Source organism: Phascolarctos cinereus, unplaced genomic scaffold (genome assembly GCF_003287225.1).
Source record: "Phascolarctos cinereus isolate Bilbo 61053 unplaced genomic scaffold, phaCin_HiC Scaffold_3;HRSCAF=262, whole genome shotgun sequence".
NCBI classification, from domain to species: domain Eukaryota; kingdom Metazoa; phylum Chordata; class Mammalia; order Diprotodontia; family Phascolarctidae; genus Phascolarctos; species Phascolarctos cinereus.
This window is the reverse complement of record NW_027555736.1, coordinates 176,636,369-176,661,703: the sequence shown is the minus strand read 5'-3', so window position 1 is coordinate 176,661,703 and position 25,335 is coordinate 176,636,369. Positions and strand designations below refer to the sequence as shown.

Below are 25,335 nucleotides of genomic sequence, written 5' to 3'. Positions count from 1 at the left end.
AGAATGCCCAAAGGTCTATAAAACTATGCATACACTTTGACCCAGCAATACCATTATTAAGTCTGTATCCCAGAAAGGAAAAAAAAGGAAAAGGACTTATATGTACAAAAAATATTTATAGCAGCCCTTTTGTTTTTTGATGGCAAAGAATTGGAAATTGAGGGGTGGCCAATCAATTGGGGAATGGCCGAACAAGTTGTGGTATTTGATTTTGATGGAATATTATTTGCTATAAGAAATGATGAGCAGGATATTCTCAGAAGAACCTGGGAAGACTTACATGAACTGATGAAAAGTAAAATGAGCAGAACCAGGAAAACATTGTACACAGTAACAGCAATATTGTATGATGATCAACTGTGAATGACTTAGCAATTCTCAGCAATACAGTGATCCAAGGCCATTCTGAAGGACTTATGATGAAAAATGCTGCCTACCTCCTGAGAAAGAACTGATGGAGTCTGAATGTAGATCAAAGCATACTTTTTTCCAACTTTATTTTTCTTTTTTTTGTCTGTATTTTCTTTCACAACATGACTAATGTGGAATTATGTTTTGTGTGACTGCACATGTATAACATTAATCAAATTGTGAAGGGGAAGGGAGGGAGGAAGAGAGAGAGTCAATTTGGAATTCAAAATTTAAATAAAATAACATTAAAAACTTTTTGCATGTGATTAGGAAAAGTAAAATATTAAATTAAAAGAGAAATTGTTATACAGATATCCACATAATGTAGTTTATTATAATTAACTTATCAGAGATTTTCAAAGCAAAATTCTGTGCAAAGGGGGAAAGAAAGAATAAGCATTTATACAGTGCCTACTGCATGCCAGGCATTGTACTAAGCATTTTTACAAATATTATCTCTTTGATCCCCACAACAACCCACTGAGATGTAGGTGCTATTATTATGCCCATGTTATAGTTGAGGAATCTGAGGCAAACAGAGGTTAAGTGACTTGCTTATGGGTACACCATTAGGAAGTGTCTGGGTCCAGATTTGAATGAGTCTTCCTCATTTCAAGCCTAGTGCTTTATCCACTGTGTTACCAGGTGAGTTCTGGGAGAGGAAGGTTGTTACTATCGCAGTCTTATTTAAGGGATTGAGGAAAACTTTATGCAGGAGATGGCCAGTGACATGTGCAACCTGCAAGACTCTCTATCATGAAGTAGAAAGAGAGGAGGGATCCCCCGAGAAAACCCCAGGTTAGTCAGAAATGCATACTAGGGACATTGAATACAATTGGAAGTTGAACTGACTAGCCTGACATATCAGCATTCACAACAAGCAATGCAGGATCTCTAGCTGTGTACTGAGACACCATAGGAGGCTCTGAAGATTTACTATTCTCAACTTCAAATATCTACCCAATGGTCGTTCCTGGTTGGATTTCCTCTAGGTCACCTGGATTCCAGCTCTGACCTCCACCTTCTTTTATTAGCCCACACTCCTAGATATCTGAAGTTGAGAATAATAGATCTTTTCCACAAAGATTACATAAATATCTAAAAGGAATAAAGCAAAAGCTAAAGAAATTTAAATTAAAACTCTGGAGAAAAGAAGTGGAAGAATAAATAGCTTAGAACAGAAAGTGAAAAACTCTTACCCAATTAGTAGACTTCCTGAAAATTAGAATCATCAAAAAGAATCAAGAAATATTAGAATAAAAATTAAAAACAAAATAGAAGGAAATATACATAAAATGCAAATAAATGTAAGTATAAAAAACAACTGATCTGAAGGAGAAGTTAAAAAGAGGTAATGTAAGTATCATTAGAATACCTAAGAGTTATAATTTTTAAAAAGTCTGGACACTTTCTTTCTTTTTTGTTTCTTTGTTTCTTTCTCTCTTTTTCTTTCTCTCTTTCTCTTTCTTTCTTTCTCTCTTTCTTTCTCTCTTTCTCTCTTTCTTTCTTTCTCTCTCTCTTTCTTTCTCTCTTTCTCTTCTTTCTTTCTCTTTTTTTTTTTTTTCTTTCTTTCTTTTCTCTCTTTCTTTCTTTCTTTCTTTCTTTCTTTCTTTCTTTCTTTCTTTCTTTCTTTCTTTCTTTCTTTCTTTCTTTCTTTCTTTCTTTCTTTCTTTCTTTCTTTCTTTCTTTTGTTTTTGGTGAGGCAATTGGGATTAAGTGACTTGCCCAGGGTCACACAGCTAGTAAGTGTGGTATATCGTGTGTCTGAGACCATATTTGAACTCAGGTCCTCCTGACTCCAGGACTGGTGCTCTATCCATTGCACCACCTAGCTGCCCCTGGACACTCTGTTTCAAGAAATCATAAATGAAAGCTACCCAGACCTATTAGAACCAGAGAGCAAAGCGTGGAAAGAATTCATCGATCACTTCTTGAAAGAAACTCCATAAGGAAAAATCCCAGGAATGGCAAAATCGAGAACTTCCATGTCAAAGAAAAAGAAAATACTTCAAGAGCAGAAAGGAAAGTTGCAGGACCAAGAAACTATAGTTAGGATCATTCAAAACCTGGTCATTTCAAACTCAAACAGGGGGGAAAAACCATCACATAACAATAGCTAAATAGCTAGCATTTACATAATGCTTTAAGGTTTGCAGGGTACTGTACATATATTATTACATTTGATCCTCACACCAAACCTATGAGTCAGGTGATATTATTTCCCCCATTTTAAGGTGAAGGAACCAGGGCCCAAGAGAAGGTAAATGACTCATGTAGGGTCACATAGGTAAATGGTATTTGAACTCAAGTCTCCCTGACTTTACCCACTATACCATCTATTTAGCTTCAAGATCTTGGAATATAATATTCTAAAAGGCAAAAAAAAAGGCTTACAACCAAAAATAACTTATTCTCCTATACTGAGTGTAATCCTTTAGAGAACTAATTAGATCTTTATTGCAATAGAGGACTTTCAGGCATTCCTGATGAAAAGACCAGAACTGAGTAGGAACTTTGAAATGAAAACACAAAAGTCAAAAGAAACCTAGAAAGGCAAAGTTATTTGGGAGGCTGAGCTGGCAAAAGAGGGTTGAACACATTGTACGTATAAGCACACACATACATACAGATTTTGGTGTGAAAATACATCATGCAACAGGGCAACGGTCAGGGAAGGGAGAGTGGTTATTAAAATGGAAGCTAATACTGGAAAGGGAATAGTCACAAGCAAAACAGATTTCATGATCCTGAAGAAGGAATAAGGGGGTGGGGCAATCAAAAGTTGGAAAGAGGGGCAGGGGCATCACTTATGAGATGGCTGAACTAATATTGGTAATGGAATGGAATATTATTGTACCATAATGCAGAAAATATAATAGTTTACATAGAGAACCCTAGAGGGTCAACTAAAAAAAACTAACTGAAATATTTAACAACTTCAACAGAGTTTCAGGATAACAAATAAAACCAAACAAATCATTAAAATTTCTATATATTACCAACAAAATCCAGCAGGAAGAGACAGAAAGAGAAATTCCATTTTAAATAACTGCAGTATAAATTGCTTCCTAGTCTGTCTTCTAAGACATATGAGAAATATATGAACACACCTAGAAAACATTTCACACAAATAAAGACGGATCTGAATAATTGAAGAAATATTAATTGCTCATAGGTAGACTGAACTAATATAATAAAAATGATAATATTACCTAAATTGATCTACTTTTGAAGTGCTGTGCCAATAAAACCATCAAAGAATTACTTTATAGAGCTGGGAAAAAACAATAATTCATCTGGAGGAACAAAGGGCAAAAATATTAAGAGAATCAATGAAAAAAATGGGAAGGAAGGGGTCCTAGCAGATCTCTAACTGTACAACAAAGCTGTAGCCATCAAAATAATTTAGTACTAGATAAAGAAATAGAAATGGTTGATCAGTAGAACAGATAAGGTACACAATATACAGAAGCAAATGAGCACCATAGTCTAGTGTCTGATAAACCCAAGATCTCAGCTATTGGGGTAAGAACTCACTGTTTGACAAAAAACTTCTGGGAAAATTGGGAAGTGGTCTTGCGAAAATTAGGCATAGACCAACATTTCATACCACATACCAAGATAGGCTCAAAATATGTACAAAAAATGTAAAGGGTGATATCATTAACAAATTAAGTGGAACATGGAAGAAATTAGTTGACAGATCAATGGACAGGGGAAGAATTTATGACCAAACAAGAGATAGAGAGGTTCACAGGAGGTAAAATGGATAATTTTAATTTTGTAGAATTAGAAGTTTTTGTACAAACAAAAGCAATGCAGCTAAAATTAAAAGAAAAGCAGGAAACTGGGTCGGATGGAATCTTTACAGCAAGTTTAGACATCATTTCTCAAATATTTAGGGAACTGGGCCATATTTTTAAGAATTAGAGCTATTTCCCAATTGATAAATAGTCAGGGAATATATTTTCAGTGGAAGAAATTAAAGTATCAATAGTAATAAGAAAAAGTGCTTAAAATCATTAATAATTAGAGAAATGTAAATTTAAAAAATTCTGAGGTTCCACCTCACACCTTTCAGATTGGCTAACATAACAGACACTAGCTATGTGATCATGGGCAAGTCACTTAACCCTCTTTACCTCAGTTTCCTCATCTGTAAAATGAGCTAGAAAAGGAAATGGCAAACCATTCTATTATACTCTCCATGAAAACCCCAAATGGGGTCACAAAGAGTCAGATAGGACTGAAACAACTAAACAACATAATGGAAAAGGAAAATGACATGCTACAGAGGATGTAGAAAAATAGAGACATTAATGCACTGTTGGTTGAGCTTTAAACTGCTCCAGCCATTCTGGAGAATAATTTGAAACTATACCCCCAGCTTCAAATTATAAACTGTGCATACTCTTTGACCCAATAATAACACTTCTAGGTCTATATCCCAAAGAAATCATAGAAAAGGGAAAGCTGTCATGTGTACAAAATATTTATAGCAGCCCTTTTTATGGGAGCAAAGAATTAGAGAGTGAGGCTATGTCTAAATTGGAAAACAGGTTGTGGTATAGGAATGCGATAGAATACTATTGTGCTGTAAGATGTAATGAAAGGGGTGGTTTCATAAAAACTTGTATGGACTTATATGAACTAATGCAAGTGAAATAAACAGAACTGGAACAATTTGCACAGTAACAACAATATCATAAAGTTAATCAGCTGTAAAAGCCTTAATAACTCCAAGCAGCAAATGACCCACCACTATTATAAAGGGCTCATGATAAAAAATTCTATTTCCAGATAGAGTACAGATTGAAGTATATTTTCCCTTCCTTTGTTCCATCCTTCCTTCCTTCTTTTCTTCCTGCCTTTCTCTTCTTCCTCTTTCTTTCCCCCCTACTATCCTACTCCACTCTGAACATGAATAATGTGGACATTTGTTTTCCATGAGTTCATATTTGTAGTGAGTTTTGTGTTTCTTGTCTTCTCAATAATGGGGCAAGGGGAAGGACAGAGGTGAGGCAAGAATCTGGAAGTGAAAATAATATGAAATTAAATTTACCAAAAATTTAAAAAACACTTGGGGCTAAAAGCAAAGAAAAACAACTTTGAAAGACTTTAAAACTCTGATCAATGTGATGATCAACACTATCTTCAAAGGTCTTATTATGATAAAGGCTGTTATCCACCTCCTAACAGAAGGGTAATCAAATCAGTGAATAAAAAATGGATTAGCTTTGCTTTACTGTGCTTATTTGTTTCAAACTTCTCCCGTCCTTTTTAAAAATTGGAATGGGAAAAGAGGGGGGATTTAACACGCAAAAAAAAAAAGAGCACCATTGAAACATTTTTTGTTTTGTTTTGTTTTGCTAGGCAATGGAGTTAAGTGACTTGCCCAGGGTCACACAACTAGTAAGTGTTATGTGGCTGAATTTGAACTCAAGTCCTCCTAACTCCAGGGCTGGTGCTCTATCTACTAGCTGTCCCAAAACATTTTTAAAATGCTCAGAAGGAAGTCCCAATAGGACAGTTTTGAAAGTAACATGTTTACATATGTATGTGTGTGTGTAAACATATACATACACACATACATGCATGTAAACACACACATATATACACAAATATACACATAGTATGTATATACATACACAAAATAAAAAACACTGTGAAATTGAAATTCGTTATTTTATATACTATCCTTATTTTGTGTTCTGTTGTATTTATGGAGATCCTCATGTTTTTGGTGTTTAAATTCAAACTTTTTTTTTAAATAAAAGAATGAAATAAAGTATCAGTAAGGATGGAGTAGAAGAATTGTTAAGCAATGTTAAAGGCCCAGCAGATGTTTGTAGTTGATGAAATCAACTTGATGCCTCAGTATTGTGTTGAGGTCAGACATGATATCATATATTAAGTGTTTTGTAAAATGTAAAGTGATACATAACATGTTAACTGCTGTTATGTGAGGCAGCATGGAATACTGGCTAGAGGGAGTGGCTTGAAGTCAGGAAGACCAGATTCAATTTTTGCCTCTAATACATCATAGTTGTGTCATCATAGATAAATCATTTAACCTTTCAGTGCCCATGGAAATACTCTAAGACTGTATGTTGCAGATGCTAGTTTATATTGATCACAAGTCCAGACTATAAAACATATGCATATACATACATGTAGACATACACATGTGTGTATATATACATATATGTGTATATTTATTTATTTGTTTGTTTGTTTGTTTTTCTCAACTTTTAAAAATGCTGTTCAAATATAAATAGTCCTGGGACAAGTTACTATTTTTCTGACATTCTTTTGTATTTTGTAGTCTGTAGAGGTAAACACATGGATAAAATAATTGCTTTTCCTAAGTTAAAAAATTTGATGAAATGAGTTAATCTTCTGTAGCTTCATTGAAAGTCTCTTGAGGCCATTCTAGTAAGAGACAAGATACACAATACCTGGCAAATAAATAAGTATTTAATAAATGCTTATTGACTGACAAATTTGCCAGTTTGTATCTTATCCTCTTTACTTGCTGTTGTTATCTTCACATAAAATCCTGTTCGTCTTGCTGAAGCTATATTGGGAGTATGTGGCTGATAATCAGAATTTTTGAAATGGTTCCTTTACTTACTTTACTGGAAAAAAATATATATATGTATGTATGTATGTATATGTATGTGTGTATATATATATATATATGATGTATGCCCCTTAAAAGATTAAGATAAGATTAAAAGATAAGAACTGTAACAATAGGTGGGTATCAATATTTATCAGCCCACAGTTTCTCCCATGAAAGTTGATACTTTTCCTAGATTTAGGCAAGTGACTGTTTACATTGATTATTTATTATGTGACCATCTGCTTTCTGAATGAATGAATGAATCACAGCATGTCTGAGTTGGAAGGAATGTTAGAGAACATCAAGTCTACCCCATACCTGAACAAGAATCCCTTCTACATGATTAATAACATCTGGACTTTGCATGAAGATTTCTAGTGAGGGAGAAACCACTATGTCCTGAGGCATCCCCTTCCACTTTTGTATGCCTTGAATTGTTAAGAGTTTGCTTTTTTTCTTTCATCTCTGAAATTTCTAGAAGGGGAAAGGAATAAGTATTCATATAGTTCCTACTATATGTTAGTCATTGTGCTAAATGCTTTATGTATATATTATCTCATTAGATCCTTACAACAACCCTATGAGGTAGGTACTATTATTACCTTCATTTTACAAGTGAGGAAAATGAAACAAACAGAGATTAAGTGACTTTCTGAGGATCACCAAGCTATGAAGTTTCTGAGGCCAGATTTGACCTTAGGTCTTCCTAACTTCAGTACCAGCACCCTGTCCACTTCTCTACCAATTTGCTTCTAATTTCTGTCTTCTAGGACCAAGTAGGACATAGCAATTTTTCACATACTTAAAGATATCACATCCCTTTTAAGTCTTCTTCAGGATGAACATACTCATTTCCTTCAGTTTTCATTGGCATTATCTCAAGGCCCTTTACTATCTTGGTCTTCGTCCTCTCCAAATTATCAGTGTCCTTCTGAAATTCTTTGGCTAGAACTCAATAAAATGCTCCAAATGTGGTCTGCAAATTTTCAACTCCCTCTGCATGAACATTATGTCTCTCAGTGCAACCTGAGATCAGGCTAGCTTTTCTGGGTGCCACATTCATTCAGTTTCTTCAACAAACGTTTATTGAGAGGCACTCGTGCCCAAGGTTCCATGCTTTGGTGCTTGCTATACAAAGGTGATAGGGATACAAAAATAAAGATGAAACAATCCCTACCTTCAAGGACAGTTAATTTTACTGATGGGAAACAATATTGTATACATGTCAATACCTCCCTCCCATCCCTCAAAAAAAGTGTTGTTGGCTTTTTTTTTTAAAAGTAATTTGAAAAGGAGAGAGCTGACAGTTATGGAGGGAGGCTTCAGAAAGACTTTGTATCTGAAGCATCAACAATGATAGAAGGTTCGATATCACTGGGAAGGAGAGGGTAAGAAAGTCAAGATGGGAGTTTGTTAATCATTGAAGAATGAATTTAGTTAGGTTATCATCATCTGTTGTTGTTATTGTTCATCCTTTGTTCTCGTAGAAGACCAATGACATCAGGAGGGTGATGTCTTGACTTGCAAGTGAATTGGATTTAAGTGAGGCAGAGCTGTGTGGTCATAAGCCCTACTCTCTCTTCCAGAGTCAAAGGAGTCCAGTGGCAAGATACAGGTTAGGACTACTGGCAATGACCCTGGATGCTGTGGGAGACCTTGGCCTTTTTAAGCTAAGGTCTTTCTCAGGTCTCAGTTTGTCTGAAGTAACATCCATTCAATAGTTAAAGGCCAGGTAAGAATTGAAATAAAAAGATGGCCTACTCTGCCTTCAGAAAAGAATCAATCAGGTGTTAAAGACCGTCAGAGTTTCTGGCCAGAAAAGAAACAGTTGCTATTTACACTCACTCCGAGACATCAAAAACTAAACAATGTGTGAGGCTTGGGCTGGGACCAATTATTAAACTCAAATCACTCTGGCTTTCATCATCTCTAGAAGTTCAGTCTCCTTGTAGAGTCCTCCTAGGGAATCAACAGTGTATTAGGTGGAAAGCTGGAGGTGGAGGAGAGTCTTAGGTGAGGCAGCTGTTGGAGGTAGAGTTCTAGGAGCCTGCCTAGAGTGACTCAAAAGGGTATAATAGAATGACTGGCTAGAGGGTGAGGATGCTCCACCTCTTCCCAGGCAGACTCATATCCAGAATTAAATCAATTCCACAAAACAACCCAGGAAGATTAATATGATATTAGGCTATTAGGCAGAGTTCCAGGGGATACTATTCCTTCTCTCCAGTTAATCTCTCATTTTGTTTTTAGGGTAGAATGACCTTGTCTACCAAAGATCAAGGAATTTTATTTTTTGGTGGTGGTTGGGGGTGGGGGTAAGTGGGGCAGGGTGGAATTTGTACTCATTCTCTAGTTATACTCCAAAGAAAATGCCTTCCAGCAAAGCTTTAGCTGTACAGCCCGTTTAACTGTGAATTTCTTTTTGAGAACATTTCTTTCTCTCTCTCTCTCTCTCTCTCTCTCTCTCTCTCTCTCTCTCTCTCTCTGTCTCTCTCTCTATCTCTCTCTCGGTGTGAGTGTAGGTTAAACTTGGCTTTTATTGAGACTGCTGGAGCAAAGTTTTTGTCATTCTCTCCCTCCCAGGCTAAACATAGAAGAGTGTTCAATAAGCTAGATGAAGGCTACATTTAATATCTTTTTAAAAATTATTTATTTTTAGTTTTCAACATTTACTTTTATAAGATTTTGAATTCTAAATTTTTCCCTGTCTCTTCCCTCCCCCCTCCTCAAGACAGCATGCGATGTGATATGGGCTATACATGTGTAATCACATTAAACATATTTCCACATTAGTCATGTTGTAAAGAAAAATCAGAACCAAAAGGAAAAAAACACAAGAAAAAAAACAACAACAAAAAAGAGAAATGGTATGCTTTGATCTGCATTCAGACTCCATAGTTCTTTCTCTGGATGTGGTTAGCATTTTCCATCATGAGTCTTTTGGAATTGTCTTAGATCATTGCATTGCTAAGAAGAGCTAAGTCTATCAAAGTTGGTCATCATGCAATGTTTCTGTTCCTGTGCATAATGTTCTCTTGGTTTTGCTCACTTCACTCAGCATCAGTTCATGCAAGCCTTTCCAGGTTTTCCTGAAATCCACCTGCTCATCATTTGTAATGGAACCATAGTATCCTATTACATTCATATCACAACTTGTTCAGCCATTCCCCAATTGATGGGCATCCCCTCAATTTCCAATTCCTTAACACCACAAAAAGAGCTGCCATAAATATATTGTATACTACATTTAATATCTTGATCACTTAAGGCCCTTTCTTATGAGAAATTGTCCTTTGGAGTTCAGATTTCCGTAATTAATATATTTCTTAGAGCTGTTATAGTAAGATCTTGGCATAAAGATGCCTTTGCTATTCTTTTCTACTACCTCACAGATGTTCTTTGTACTTGTCTGTCATGCAGTTGACATTTAGGAAGTCATGCAGAAAATTGGTTTTAAGATTTACGGATATAAATGCTATCAATAACATATAGCTACTTAACTTCATTAAATATTGAGTTCTGAATGGCCATTATGAACAATTAAAATATAGATCTTACTCCTATGTGTGGTGGAAAGTATCTTACTGTTGTCATTATTTATCAGGTGATTGGTGCATTTGCAACTAGAGCAAAGCAAAGGAAGAATTATCCCAAATCCAGCATAGCTTATTCTTTTGTGACTAAAGAACAAAGTCTGAGTGAAAGAATGTAAGAATGAATGAAATAATGTAATCTAGTATATAGATGGTTAGTCTAAACTCCAGGAACAGTTTAACTTCCTTGGTGTCTCCATCCATTTTTTTTTTGTGCAGTTTAAGTTGTGTAGCTGAAGGGGACTTTAAGAGACCACCTAGTCTGATCTCCTCATCTTATAAATGAGGAATAACCCTAGAAGTAAAGTGACTTGTCTATTATCACAGAGCTAACAACAATAATAATAACTAGTATTTCTATAGTGCTTTAAGGCAGTGGTGTCAAATTCAAATAGAAACAGATTCCTATAGGCTACATACTGATGTAGAAAACCGCAAATTAACATTATATTGTATTGCATTTTTATTTATTTTGTTCACCATTTCCCAGTTACATTTTCTTCATGTTGGACTACACTGGAGAGTTTTTCAAGATCAAGTTTGATGCCTCTGTTTTGAAGTTTGTAAAGCATTTTACACATATCTCCTTTTTATCCCCATAGCAACTCCGGGAGGTAGGTGATATTATTACTCCCATTTTACAGATGTGGAAACTAAGGCCTACCTCCCCCCTAGGCAGACACTGCTCTCCCTCTTTATTTCTGCCTTCTGGTTTCACTGGCTTCCTTCAAGTCCCAGCTAAAATCCCATCTTCTCCAGGAATCCTCTCCCAATTCCCCTTAATGCTAGTACCTTTGCAAATTAAAGCTATGTGTAGTCATATGAAAAAAAAAATGCTCTAAATCACTATTGATTAGAGAAATACAAATTGAAACAACTCTGAGGCATCACATAACACCCATCATATTGGCTAATATGACCAAACAGGAGAATGATAAATGTTGGAGAAGATGTGTGAAAATTGGAACACTTGTGCATTGTTGGTAGAGTTGTGAATTGATTCGACCATCCTGTAGAGCAGTTTGGAACTATGTCCAAAGGGCTATAAAGCTGTGCATTTCCTTTGATCCAGCAATACCAATGTTAGGTCTGTATCCCAAAGAGATCATAAAAAAGGGAAGAGGACCCACATATACAAAAAATGTTCATAGCAGCTCTTTTTGTGGTAGCCAAGAATTGGAAATTGAAGGGATACCTATCAATTGGGGAATGGCTGAACAAGTTGTGGCATAAAAATGTAATGGAATACTATTGTTCCATAAGAAATGGTAAGCAGGTGAATTTCAGAAAAACCTGGAAAGACTTATATGAACTGATGCTGTGTGAAATGAACAGAACCAGGAGAACATTGTACATAATAACAGCAACATTGTGTGATGACCAGCTTTGATGCACTTAGCTCTTCTCAACAATGCAGTGATCTAAGACAATTCCAAAAGACTCATGATGGAAATTCTATCCACATCCAGAGAAAGAACTATGGAGTCTGAATGCAGATCAAAACATACCATTTTGCCTCTCTCTCTCTCTTTTTTTTCTTTCTTGTGGTTTTTCCCTTTTGTTCTGATTCTTCTTTCACAACATGACTAATGTGGAAATATGTTTAATAGAATTGCACATGTATAGCCTATATCAGATTGCAGGCTATCTTGGGGATGGGAGAAAGGAGGAAGGGAGAAAAACTTAGAACTCAAAATCTTATGAAAGTGAATGTTAAAAACTAAAAACAAATAAATAAATTTTTAAAAAATTCTGGTACCTTCCCTCTGTAGATGGTTTTTAATTTATTCTGCATATTTTTTTGTACATTGTTATTTGCATGCTGTCTCTTCCATTAGATTTTGAGTTCCTCAAGAGCAGGAACTATCTTTTAACTTTTGTTTTGAACTCCCAGTACTTAGCACAGTGTCAGGTACATAGTAGGTACTTAATAAATGTTTATTGGTTGACTAAATGATTTCTAAGATCCTTTTTTTTTGGGGGGGGTGGCTAGGCAGTGTGGTTAAGTGGCTTGCCCAGGATCACAAAGCTAGTAATTGTTATGTGTCTGAGTCCAGATTTGAACTCTGGTCCTCCTGAATCCAGGGCTGGTGCTCTATCTACTGCACCACCTAGCTGCCCCTTCTAAGATCCTTTTCAACTCTAACATACTGTGATCCTAGAAGTCACCTTCAGGTCATCATAATTCTTAGCTATACTAGAAGGCTCTAGCTCCATATATGGTCCTTGCATGCTTTTTATTTACCATTAATTTATGACTCTATAGGACTTGCCCCAGATATACAACTATACTAATCAATCTAAGCCCTTAGGCTTAGAAGGAAAATATAATTGTTCCTACAAAACCAATATTATTTCTGAAGGAGGGAGAAGGGAGACACAGTAATGTGGCTGAGGGTGGAAAATGATCCTCTAGCTATAGTCCACTGATAAGTGAGTGGCCTTTACACTTTTACACACATTTTGATCACTTTCCTGGGGTCTAATTCTGGAACTTCTTAGCACATCCTCCTACCTGGTAGTAAAGTACTGTAGTGGTTCGTTTCTGGAACTTATCATGGATTTTAGGTTTCTTTTCCATGTACACTGCCTGGTGATTTTTATTGTCTGTATCATTGCAGGTTCTTGATGTACTTTGCTCTCTCTGTCTCTGTAATGGGGTCGCAGTAAGAGCCAACCAGAATCTTATCTGTGACAACCTGCTGCCCCGAAGAGACTTGCTTCTCCAGACACGGATGATTAATGATGTGACAAGGTAGGGTTATTATTGTGTTGCTGAGAACCATACTTGACCTTGTCTGGGCCACAAAGGGAGGGGAAAAATACTTGGCCCCTCATTTCTTGGAATTTATATAAGATGGCAGAGCATTCTCAATCTTCTTCTATGCTCCAACTGCTGATCACAAAAGGTAATAAGTACAGCATCCTCTAGTGCTCCTGAGCATGTTTCTGGCTTCTCCTAGCTTGACCATTTTACATTAACTGTTTATAAAGCCTATTTAGGATGAAAAATTGAAGAGAATTAGCCTAGTTAAAACCCTTTGGGTTTAAGAGACTTGACATGAGCATAAAATGTATTCTTTAGAGTTCTCAGAAATTAAAAACTGCACAACCACAAAGCAAGTTCATTTTGCAAATCATACATATGGGTAAACTATATAGAAATCTATAAAAACTAGTTATTGCAACAATTTACAAACATTAATTATCTGTAAATAATAACAGTAGCTTTAAATGCTTGACAAAATTATGAAATCCAGCAACAGGCTATTTGATTATCAGTAATTTTATATTCTATGTGCTAGGGTCACTTCATAGTTTAACCCCAGGTCCTATCTAACCCTGACTACTCCTGATTAGATAGTCATGCTTTTTTCCCTCTTCTTTTGTTAGACAAGGACCAACTTAATTCCACTGAAAGGATAAAGTTACACAGTTACACGTAGAGGACAAACCAGACAATCTGACTTAAGAGTGAAGGAATATTATGCAGATTTAATTCAGACAATTCCAGCTAAAGAAAATTATTGCTTAGACACATTGTTATTTTCCCTTAAAATGAAAAAAAAAATTAAACACCCTTTCTTCTGTCTTTATTCCACTTTTACCTTTTAGGAGTAATACATAAAACATTTTTAAATAGAGGAAGACAAAACTGTGATTTTACTGGGCCTAGGTTTTCAAAAACAGGTTTTTCCATTAACACCAGCTATTTATCCAATTTTCCAGAAAAGACCTGGAACATAAGAGAATTTGGCTGTCCTAGGTAAAAGGAACTGGACCTTTAAGTCTGCCTCAAGTCAAGCTTTAGCCCAGAGTAGTCTTTACACAAATAGACAAATTATAATACACAAAATATTATAATAATAACCTCAAAATTGTAAAGCCATTGCCAAGAACCTTCTTCAGTTATAACTGATTTCTAGGGGCTACTCCTAATAATTGTAGAATAATCTCCATTTAAGAATGTAGGATTCCAAACCAGTTTGGGTGTAGATGTAAACTGTCATTTTCCTTTTATAGCAGAAATGAGGAAGTTTGTGGTGGTGCAGAGAGTCAACATAAATCTTTATTTTATATTAACCTATTGGAGGAGGTATTGTTAACTGCTAAGTCCCAAAAGTACCTACAATTCCTACTTTTCAGTAATAATAATGACAATAATAATAATAATAATAATAATATAATAATAATAATAACTACATGTCCCTTTTATAGGTACACAAGGATCAGCCCTTCTCTTCCTGTTCCCTGACCTTCTGTACTTCATTGTCCTGCAGCGTCTGTGGGTGTTAACTAATTTTTACATTCCATTTCAGCATCCGGCCAAATATTTTCCTGGGAGTTGCTGAAGGCTCAGCTCAGTACAGGAAATGGTACTTTGAGCTTATAATAGATCAGGTGGATCCTTTCATAACAGCAGAACCCACACACCTGCGGGTAGGCTGGGCTTCTTCACCAGGCTATGCTCCTTACCCTGGTGGTGGAGAAGGTTGGGGAGGCAACGGTGTTGGTGATGACCTGTACTCCTATGGCTTTGATGGGCTCCATCTGTGGTCTGGTAAGTATACTTTCCAAAGCTGCATTAAGTTATTTTTCCTCACGTTAAGGAGTCTCTCCCATAGCTTTTGTGCCCTTTCTAAAGATCACTGTTCTAGCCAACAAGGAGTCAAGAAACGTGGATTTCCTTTTCAACTTCACCACCAACTCACTGAGACTGGACAAGTTATTTTTTCATGACTGCTTTTCTGTCTAAATGAAGAAATTTACTTCTACTTTCTTTCTCATAAGTCCTAAGAATATGGCCAAGACAGTTAATAGAATTTGTGCTTAAAATTTTCAAATTTACTTTTCCATGTTATATGGCAGTCTATTCTGGAGTCTCAATCAGGTACATTTTCAAATGATTGATCAAACTCATACTTCTGTTTTGAGGGTTATACTGTTCCTACTTAGAGGCTCTTTATAAACCTTTATCAAAATTCGAGTAGGTACAAGTCTTCATCCAAGGTAGGGATATATGAATCAATCACTTTAACTTCTGTAAAACAATAACAGTTCTACCTCCCTTATATCTGGAATTAAAAACATATGGATCCTACTTCAACCAACAACATAGAATTTAGGCACTTATCTGAGAATTAAGCCATGAATTGACCATGACCTAGAATTTGCAAAAAGCTTTTTAAAGAGAATTGATATTTGAGAGAAATCATTTAATGCAATTATCTCCAGACTTTTTTTTTAATCACATACCCCTAACAGTAAAAAATAAATAAAATTTGAGCATGTACTCCCAATAGGGATATATTTATTTTATTTATAAATTATGTATATATGCTATTGAATTAATAATTATGTGAGTTAAAAATTTATGTAAAATTGGTATTTTAAAAGGATGAGATAAAGATGAAGTAACATTTGACCTTACAGTAATGGGGAGCCACTGAAGTTTCAGTTGGGGAATGATATGGTCAGACCTATTCTTTAGGAAAATTACTTTGTCAACTCTGTGGAGTATAGGCTGGGAAGAAGAAAGACTTGAGACTAGGAGACCGGTTTGGAAGCTGTTGTCTAAGTAAAAGATGATAAGGCCCATGCTAGGGGAGTGGCTGTGATGTATGTAAAGAGAAGGGACAAATTATTATCTATATTATCTATTATCTATAGATGTTGTAGAGAGATGACAAGGTTTGACAACTGGCTAGATATAATGGGTGAGAGAGAATGAGGATTTGAAAATGATATAGTTCCTCAACCCAGGAGACCAGAAGGTGGTGGTCCCCTTGATAGTAACAGGAATGTTTGGAGGAGAGTTGAGTTTTGAGGGAAAGATCATGTAAATTTATGATGAAGATCATAACCAATCCATATTTTTCATCCTTGGTGATTCAGTCCATCTTATCCACAACAAAAAAGGAAAAGGTAGGGCTTTCACTCATAAATTACTGTTTTGGAGGGCAGAACATACCCTCTGAGAGGTGTTTACCTCAGCCACAAGTTGATCTGAGGGACATGAAGTTTACACACTGGGGCAGGAGGGAAATTTTCCAATTGGAACCTGTGCAGCTGCTCTGAGTTTCTGAATAGAAGTTAGATTATAACTCCCCTTCAAAATCAATGCTTAGCTCAGAAGTGGGCAGAGTGGGAGCTTTCACAGTGGAGAGAGGGAGTTCCACAGGGGAGGATGGGTTAATGCAATGAAAAAGTTTGCCTATGTGGGTAAATTTACGTATATTTCCTATAATAAGATAAATTAGAACCATATAACCCATCTTGTTTCCCTTTTTGCTTTAGCTGCCAGGAAATTCAGAGCTAAATTCAGTGTCCAACTACAATAACTCATCTCAGGTGCCTGGTAACATCGTTTTTTACATCCTTCCCATTTTTTAAAATTGTGTTTTGTTATATGTTGTGTATAATATTGCGAACTACTTGATATCTGTTTTGGAAGTAGGCAGGGCATGAGTACTAAATAAGTAAAAATAGGAGGCATCATGGCATAATGAAGAGAAAATTGAACTAAGAATCAAATGTTCTAATCTCTGCTACTTACTCTACCACGTACTAGTTCTTATCCACTTGGTATCATAATTTCAATTCTCTAAGCCTCAGTTTTCTTCTCTTTAAAATTAAGGGATAGGACTAAATAATTTCTAATATTCCTCCTGATTCTAATGTTCTGTGATTCTGTTCTCCCAAGGGTATTTGGGATATGATTGAGGTCTTTCTTTAGTGTTCTGAGCTTCCTAAAGAATACTGGAATATATAAATACTCCAATAATTCTGTCTGCTTATCAATGTGGGAATTCCTTCTAATAATGCAAATAACCACCCATCTATGCCTTCCCATCCAGTATGACTCTCATCTATGTCCTTCCATAATTCACCGTAGGGGTCCCACTGAATTTATCATGGGCCTTTTTCACCTTTTTTGCATTACACAGGTACTAACTGAGCATGGAGACCTTTCTGTCTGTTGTTCCTCACTCTCATGTGACCAGCACATCCTTTTTATCCAGTCATACCTTTCAGTAAAGTTATGTATTACACTCTTTTCACAATTCCATTTGTAATGTGTTGCACTCTGCCTTGCATTGCCCTTTGGAAAATCTTGATCATAGAATTACATAACTTATAGTCATACAGCATAAGTAGAAGAATACTACTGTTGCAGACATAGGCCTTTGTTTCCAAGAGGAGGTTGGGATTAAAAGAATTTTTCCTTTTCAACTTTGGACCAATCTCATCATTCATTTACACTGTCTTTCCCGAACACATCTATTAATGGGTGCATTCTTCTAATTGTCCATCTAGCTACATATCATGGTCTGGACAGCAGACATTTTTTTATCCACTTAGTTTTGGTTTTGGTTTTGTTTTTTTCCTGTATGGATAATGAAGCCAAACTCTTGAGTGATTATGGATCTCATTTAGGAGTGTTCCTAGGCTTGAAATGGTCAGTTAAACGTCATCTACAAACAGGAGCATCTAGAACACATTACCTCCCATTCGAAGAGGGAATCCCTTCATGACTGTGGCAAATAGCCAATAATGTCTCCCTATTTTATGTCCGACTTAGTATTAATAATCAAAGGTAAAAACATCCCTTTATATATTTCAGGGAATTGTATTTCATTTTGATATATGTTTAGGAAACAATTTGTTAGAGGAATACCTTTAAGGAGTATTTTATTCTGGCAAATAAAATACTCCTTTATAATCAGCAAACAATAATAACAGTGTGGGGTCTTGTATTTTCCTAAACTGAAACATCAGTTGTGTGATTGTAAAGACATGGTCTGCTATGGAATCACATTTGTAGAATCCTGCTTGTTCTCTTCTTATCAAGAAGGCCTTCAGTGGTAGATAATTATCATGAACATTTTATATAGATGGGAGAATGAATGGAGCAGTAGTTATTGATATTTTCTTGGTCACCTTTTTCTGAAAAGTAATAGGCTATGAGAGGTTTTCCATGCCTTTAGTTTCCTCTTCTCTTACATATATCTTAAGAATTGATCCCTCACTACTCAAAATTGTGTCACCGCCAGCATGGATGTCCTCTTTGAATACTTGGTCTATTCTAGCTGCTTTATCCATCTTTTTTTTCCCCCCTCTTTGGAGCCATTTTCACTTGCTCCGACAACACAAATGGTACTGTAAAGTCTGATTCCAAAGGTGTTGGTTCTACTGTTGTTGATGATAGAGTTTATTAAAATCCTGACAGATCATTTTAATTTTTGGTCTGTTTGTTGTCCTTCTAGTTACATCCTTAAATGCCTTTGGGATGACTTTGCTTAGTTGGGTCTCTTACTATCCTTTCTCTAAACATTCTTTTCTTTCAACTGATTTTCACTCTTTTCTGATGTGGCATGGCTCAAAATTTGTGTCATCCTCTTAAGTAAGATTTTACCAAAGATTTTATATTTCAAAATAATATTGCCCTTGGGTCTTTTATCTATGCACTAAGCAAAGGGATCAGGGGTTTCAAAGGGAGTAGGGGTTTGCTGACCAAATCTATTTTTAAGATCTTTTGGTCTAACTGTGGTATTAAACTTAAAATAAATTTTATATGATAAAATCTGTGTCAAAGTCTTTATATCCATTCCTTTTCCATTTTTTAAATCATCTATAGCTTGTTACTTCAAGATAGAGATGTTTTAACTGTGATATATTTTTCTCATTCTTATTTTCTCTTCTGTAATTGTAATTTATTCTAATCTTTATCTTGATAAGTCAGTGATCTCATTCTTTACAAATTGCTGATTTCAGAATAATTTCTACATGAGCAAGGAGTCATTTCCTGTTTATTACATACAGTAGGATTTTTTCATTATATTTGGTGCTTGCTTTGGTTAGCACTTCCTTATTCTTTGCTTGAAGAAAACATGTATTGTCTAAAACAGTGCATTTTCTACAAGTGTACAAGCCTTTGGCCTCCTTCATTCTTTAATCCTGAGCCAGATTTTTCACCATCTTTTCTGTGTATATCTTTCCACTGAAATCATGGAGTATCTAAGAACGTGTCGATTTAATTTGGAAGGTCTTGTCAAATTCTTCATAAAATTTTTCTGCCTCATCCTCTGCAACCAACGTTGGCACATAAGCTGAAATTATTTTCCTGATTGTTTCTGGCAAACTTTTATTTATTTCTACAATATGAGATCAAATGCCTCATGAAATTGTTTTCATAGCTTCAGAATGCATAAGAAAACCACTTCTGTCAGATCCTTAATTTGCCTCTATGTGCTTGTGTTATCCTTCCCTTTAAAGATAACTTCCTTTTGTCTTCTGGCTTCATTTGTAGTAAGCATTTCAACACTGATACAATTCAGTAGCTCCAGTAATGTGATTGGTTATTGGATACCTAATATTTAGGGTACCAAGAGTTAAGTTAAAGTTTATAGAAAGTCTAAATGCTATGATTCTTAACAACTCTTAGATATAATCACTGCAGAATCAGAAGGAGGCCACACAGGACTAAGTCACATTTTGTCTTTTTTTTTTTAATTTTATCATTTGTCTTGACCAAAGAATTCTTCATGAGATGTCTAGCTTATGGGTGATGCATTCTCTATACTTAGCTAGGCATATCTTTGGAAAAGACATTTATTCTTTTGCCAGGGCCATATTAGAAGCCTTTTTATCATGGCATATCCAGGCAGAGCTTGCATTTAATGTCATAGCCTTTAAGAGCCTAGTGTTCTCTCCATACCAAAATAAAATATTAGAGTAGGACTTTGTAAAGGGCAGTAGGATTAATAAAAATTAAAATGTAAGTGGAAATTACAAGTTAAAGTTTTAATTTTTATCTCCCTGTTGTTCTTCCAACTTCTTGTTCCATAATCCAGTTATAGAATCACCTTCATTGTGGTTAAGTTTCCTTTTCTCTGTTTCTGAAAGTCTTTTCATAGACTCTAGTCTAGTATAGTATGTTAAAGTTTTTAACTTGTCTAGATATCTCTGAGTTTACTGGAGAAATCTCCAGTAAACTCAGAGGCATCTGGTCAAACTGAAAACTTTGCCAAATACTATATGCCAAATGTTACATGACCATCAGAAAACTAAATCTTGGGAAGTGATTCAAGAAGAGAAAGCTAATATGTAAGCTTCTTCATTTTTGTAATATTGGGGAGACAAGATGGTGGAGTGAAAAGGTAGTAGCTCTCACTCTCCCCTATCAACCTCTGAAAACCCAGAAAATATCACACCATTAAAAAACCCTGGAACAGCTGAACTTGAAGAAAGACGGGGAGCAGCTGTCAGCAGCCCAGCAAACGGTCTCCCAGTGCCTCAGCAAAAATAAGGGAGGCAGAACTACAAGGGGCCCCAGGCAGATAAGTACTGCAGCATTCATCTGAAAGGAGTGAAGAAAACAACCTAAAGGCTTCCTAAAGCCCCAGCCTTGCTGATTCCAGCCCAACACCAGGTGAGCTTGACCTAGCCTCCAATTGTGAAGAAATCCTGAAGCCCAGGTGGTAAGCAGGCAAACACCAACACCTGGACCTCCGAGTGCCTCAGTGAGGGGGGGAACGGTGGAAACCAGCTCAGAAAACCACCAGGTGCCTCGGCACTACCTCAAAGGAATCTCCCAGTGCATTAGCAGAAACAAGGGAGACAACAAGGGCCCCAGGCAGATAAACACCCTGCAGCACCCATCTAAAAGGAGCTGAAGAAAGCTAAAGGAAAGGAAAAGCAGGCAACCTAGAATTGCCTGAAAGTTCCAGCCTTGCTGATTCCAGCCCAACAGAGGTAAGCTGCCAGAAACCTACAGCCTCCAATTGCCAGCATAAGAGGCCCCAGCACAAAGCCAGTGACCAAGACCTAGGCTCCCAACACAAGAAGCTTGGGTCAGTGCCCTCTGTTCCCCAGCAGGAGAGCTCAATCTCTTTAAAGGCCAGGGAATAAAGAAACACCATGAGTAAAAAGAAAGTACCATAGATTCATATTATGAGAAGAGTGAAGATCAAGACAGAAATTCTGAAGAGGACAACATTGTCAACAAACCCACATCTGCAACAACAAAAGGGAATATGAACTGGTCTGAAGCCCAAAAAGCCTTCTTAGAAGAGCTCAAGAAGGATTTTAATAGTCAAATGAGAGAGGTAGAAGAGTCCTTCAAAAATACAATTGGCCAATTGGAAAAAAAATACACTGAAGAAAACAAGTCCCTAAAAAACACAATTGGCCAATTGAAGAAGGAAGACAAAAACTAACAGAAGAGTACACTGAAGAAAACAAGTCCCTAAAAAACACAATTGGCCATTGAAGAAGGAAGTACAAAAACTAACAGAAGAAAACAATCTCTTAAAAACTAGAATTGGACAAATGGAAACTAATGTCTCTATGAGAGACCAAGAATCAGTCAAACAGAAACAAAAAAATGAAAAAATAGATGAAAATGTAAAATACCTCATCAGTAAAACAACCGACCTGGAAAATCGACTCAGGAGAGACAATTTAAAAATTATTGGACTACCTGAAAATCATGATGAAAAAAAGAGCCTGGACAGTATCTTTCAGGAAATCATAAAGGAAAACTGCCCTGAAGTCCTAGAACCAGAAAAAATAACCATAGAAAGAATCCACTCACCACCTGAAAGAGATCCCAAATTGACAAGCCAAGGAATATAATAGCAAAATTCCAAAATTACCAGGTGAAAGAGAAGGTGCTGCAAGCAGCCAGAAAGAAACAATTTAAATATCATGGAACCACAGTCAGGATTACACAGGACCTTGCAGCTTCTACATTAAAAGACCACAGGGCATGGAACATGATATTCCGTAAGGCAAAGGAGCTTGGAATGCAGCCAAGGATCAATTACCCAGCAAAAATGAATCATCATGGATATTCAATGAAATAGGAGACTTCCAAACTTTCCTGATAAAAAGACCAGAGCTCAACAAAAAATTTGATCTTCAAGTACAGGACTCAAGAAGGACTTAAAAAGGTAAATGGGACAGAAGATACAATATGTTGTTAATAAGTTGGGGGTCTGTTTAAACCCCTACAAGGGAATATGAGACTTGCAACCCTTGAGAACTGTATTGTTATTACACCTTGTTAAAGGAGTATACATAAAGAGGGTGGATATTAGTTGACTTTGATGTAATGATAAAAAAAAATCTAATCAAGTGGGTTAAATGGATCCAAATAAGTGGATCAATCTGATCTTAGAAAATGTACTGAGAAAGGAGGAGGCAGACAAGGGTAAATTACATTACAGGAAAAGACACAAAATCCTATTACAGCAGAGGGAAAGAAGGGAGGGGGGAGCATTGTTTGAACCTTACTCTCATCAGATTTGGCTCAAGAAGGGCATAACATAATCAGTTAGGTATAGAAATCTAACTTGCCCTATAGGCAGTAGGAGGGAAAAGGGGAAAGAAAAGGGAGGGGGGAAAGAAGGGAGGGAAGAAGCAGTAAGAGTAAAGGGGAAGAAAAGGGAAAGGGATAATAAAAGGGGGAGGGACTGAAGGAGGCAGTGGTCAAAAGCAAAACACTAGTGAAGGGGGAAAGGAAAAAGGAGAAAGAAAAGCATAAATGGGGGGGAGAAAAAGACACAGATAGTAATCATAACTGTGAATGTGAATGGGATGAACTCTCCCATAAAAAGGGAAACGGATTGCAGAATGGATTAAAAACCATAATCCTACAATATGTTGTTTACAGGAAACACATTTGAAAAAGAGTGACACATACAGGGTAAAGGTAAAAGGCTGGAGCAGAATATATTATGCTTCAGCTGAAGTAAAAAAAGCAGGGGTAGCAATCCTGATCTCAGACAAAGCAAAAGCAAAAATAGATCTAATCAAAAGAGATAAGGAAGGAAACTACATCCTGCTAAAAGGCACCATAGACAATGAAGTAATATCATTACTAAACATATATGCACCAAATGGTATAGCATCCAAATTCTTACAGGAGAAGTTCAGGGAGTTACAGGAAGAAATAGACAGCAAAACTATACTAGTGGGGGACCTGAACCTCCCCCTCTCGGCACTAGATAAGTCTAACCACAAAATAAACAAGAAAGAAGTTAAGGAGGTGAATAGAACATTAGAAAAGTTAGGTATGATAGACCTCTGGAGAAAACTGAATGGGATAGAAAGGAATATACTTTTTTCTCAGTACATGGCACATACACAAAAATTGACCATGTACTAGGGCATAAAAACCTCACAATCCAATGCAGAAAGGCAGAAATATTAAATGCATCCTTTTCAGATTGTGCAATAAAAAATTATATGTAATAAAGGGCCAAAAGATAGACAAAAATAATTGGAAACTAAATAATCTAATCCTAAAAAATGATTGGGTCAAACAACAAATCATAGAAACAATCAATAATTTCATTCAAGAGAATGACAATAATGAGACAACATACCAAAACCTATGGGATGCAGCAAAAGCAGTTCTTAGGGGAAGTTTTATATCTCTAAATGCTTACATAAATAAAATAGAAAAAGAGGAGATTAATGAATTGGGCATACAACAAAAAAACAAAAAGAACAACTTAAAAATCCTCAACTAAACACAAATTAGAAATATTGAAAACCAAAGGAAAAAAAAATTGAAATTAAGAAAACTATTGAACTAATAAATAAAACTAAGAGCTGGTTTATGAAAAACCAATAAAATAGATAAACCTTTGGTTAATTTAATTAAAAAAAGAAAGAAGAAAACCAAATTACTAGTATCAAGAATGAAAAGGGTGAAGCTACCACCAAGGAAGAGGAAATTAAAACAATAATTAGGAATTATTTTGCCCAACTATATGCCAACAAATTTGACAATCTTAGTGAAATGGATACATATTTACAAAAATATAAATTGCCCAGATTAACCGAAGAGGAAGTAAAATACTTAAATAACCCCATCTCAGAAAAAGAAATTGAACAAGCCATTGATGAACTCCCTAGGAAAAAATCTCCAGGGCCAGATGGATTTACATGTGAATTCTATCAAACATTTAAAGAACAATTAATTCCAGTACTATATAGACTATTTGGGAAAATAGTGAAGAAGGAGTCTTACCAAATTCTTTTTATGATACAAATATGGTGTTGATACCTAAACCAGGAAGAGTCAAAATAGAGAAAGAAAATTATAGAACAATTTCTCTAATGAATATAGATGCAAAAATTCTAAACAAAATACTAGTAAATAGACTGCAGCAGCTTATCACAAGAATAATACACTATGACCAGGTAGGATTTATACGAGGAATGCAGGGTTGGTTCAATATTAGGAAAACTATCAGCATAATTGAGCACGTTAACACCAAAACCAACAGAAACCACATGATCATCTCAATAGATACAGAAAAAGCTTTTGATAAAATACAACACCCATTCCTATTAAAAACACTAGAAAGTATAGGTATAAATGGAGTCTTCCTTAAAATAATAAGTAGCATATATTCATTTTTGTAATACTGAATCTCTGAGGATGTAAGTGGAATTGAAAAAAATATGTGTATTCTTCACTCCTATTGTAGGCCTGCTTATCTTCTCTCCTCCCCAAATCATAAAGCAGGCACATTTTTGTACCATGTCTCTTAATTACCTAGGGTTACTATTCAGTTAGTCCCTGAATAGATAAGAGAAACTACAGATACCTAAAAACTATCCTGGGAATGCCTAAAAAGATAAAAATCTTCTGATCTCTCCTTATGCAAAGCTCCCCAAAAGACCTGCTTT

At 35.9% G+C, this 25,335-nt stretch overlaps 1 protein-coding gene across 1 annotated transcript in view; it reads left to right on the top strand.

The window, feature by feature from the left end:
* Positions 1–25,335, top strand: part of RYR3 (ryanodine receptor 3) — a 731,065-nt gene that overhangs the window by 338,827 nt on the left and 366,903 nt on the right. Inside the window, exons 17-18 of the mRNA XM_078151313.1 lie at positions 13,251–13,384; positions 14,949–15,190. Of these exons, the coding sequence (XP_078007439.1) occupies positions 13,251–13,384; positions 14,949–15,190 (376 nt within the window). The remainder of the gene's footprint in view (positions 1–13,250; positions 13,385–14,948; positions 15,191–25,335) is intronic.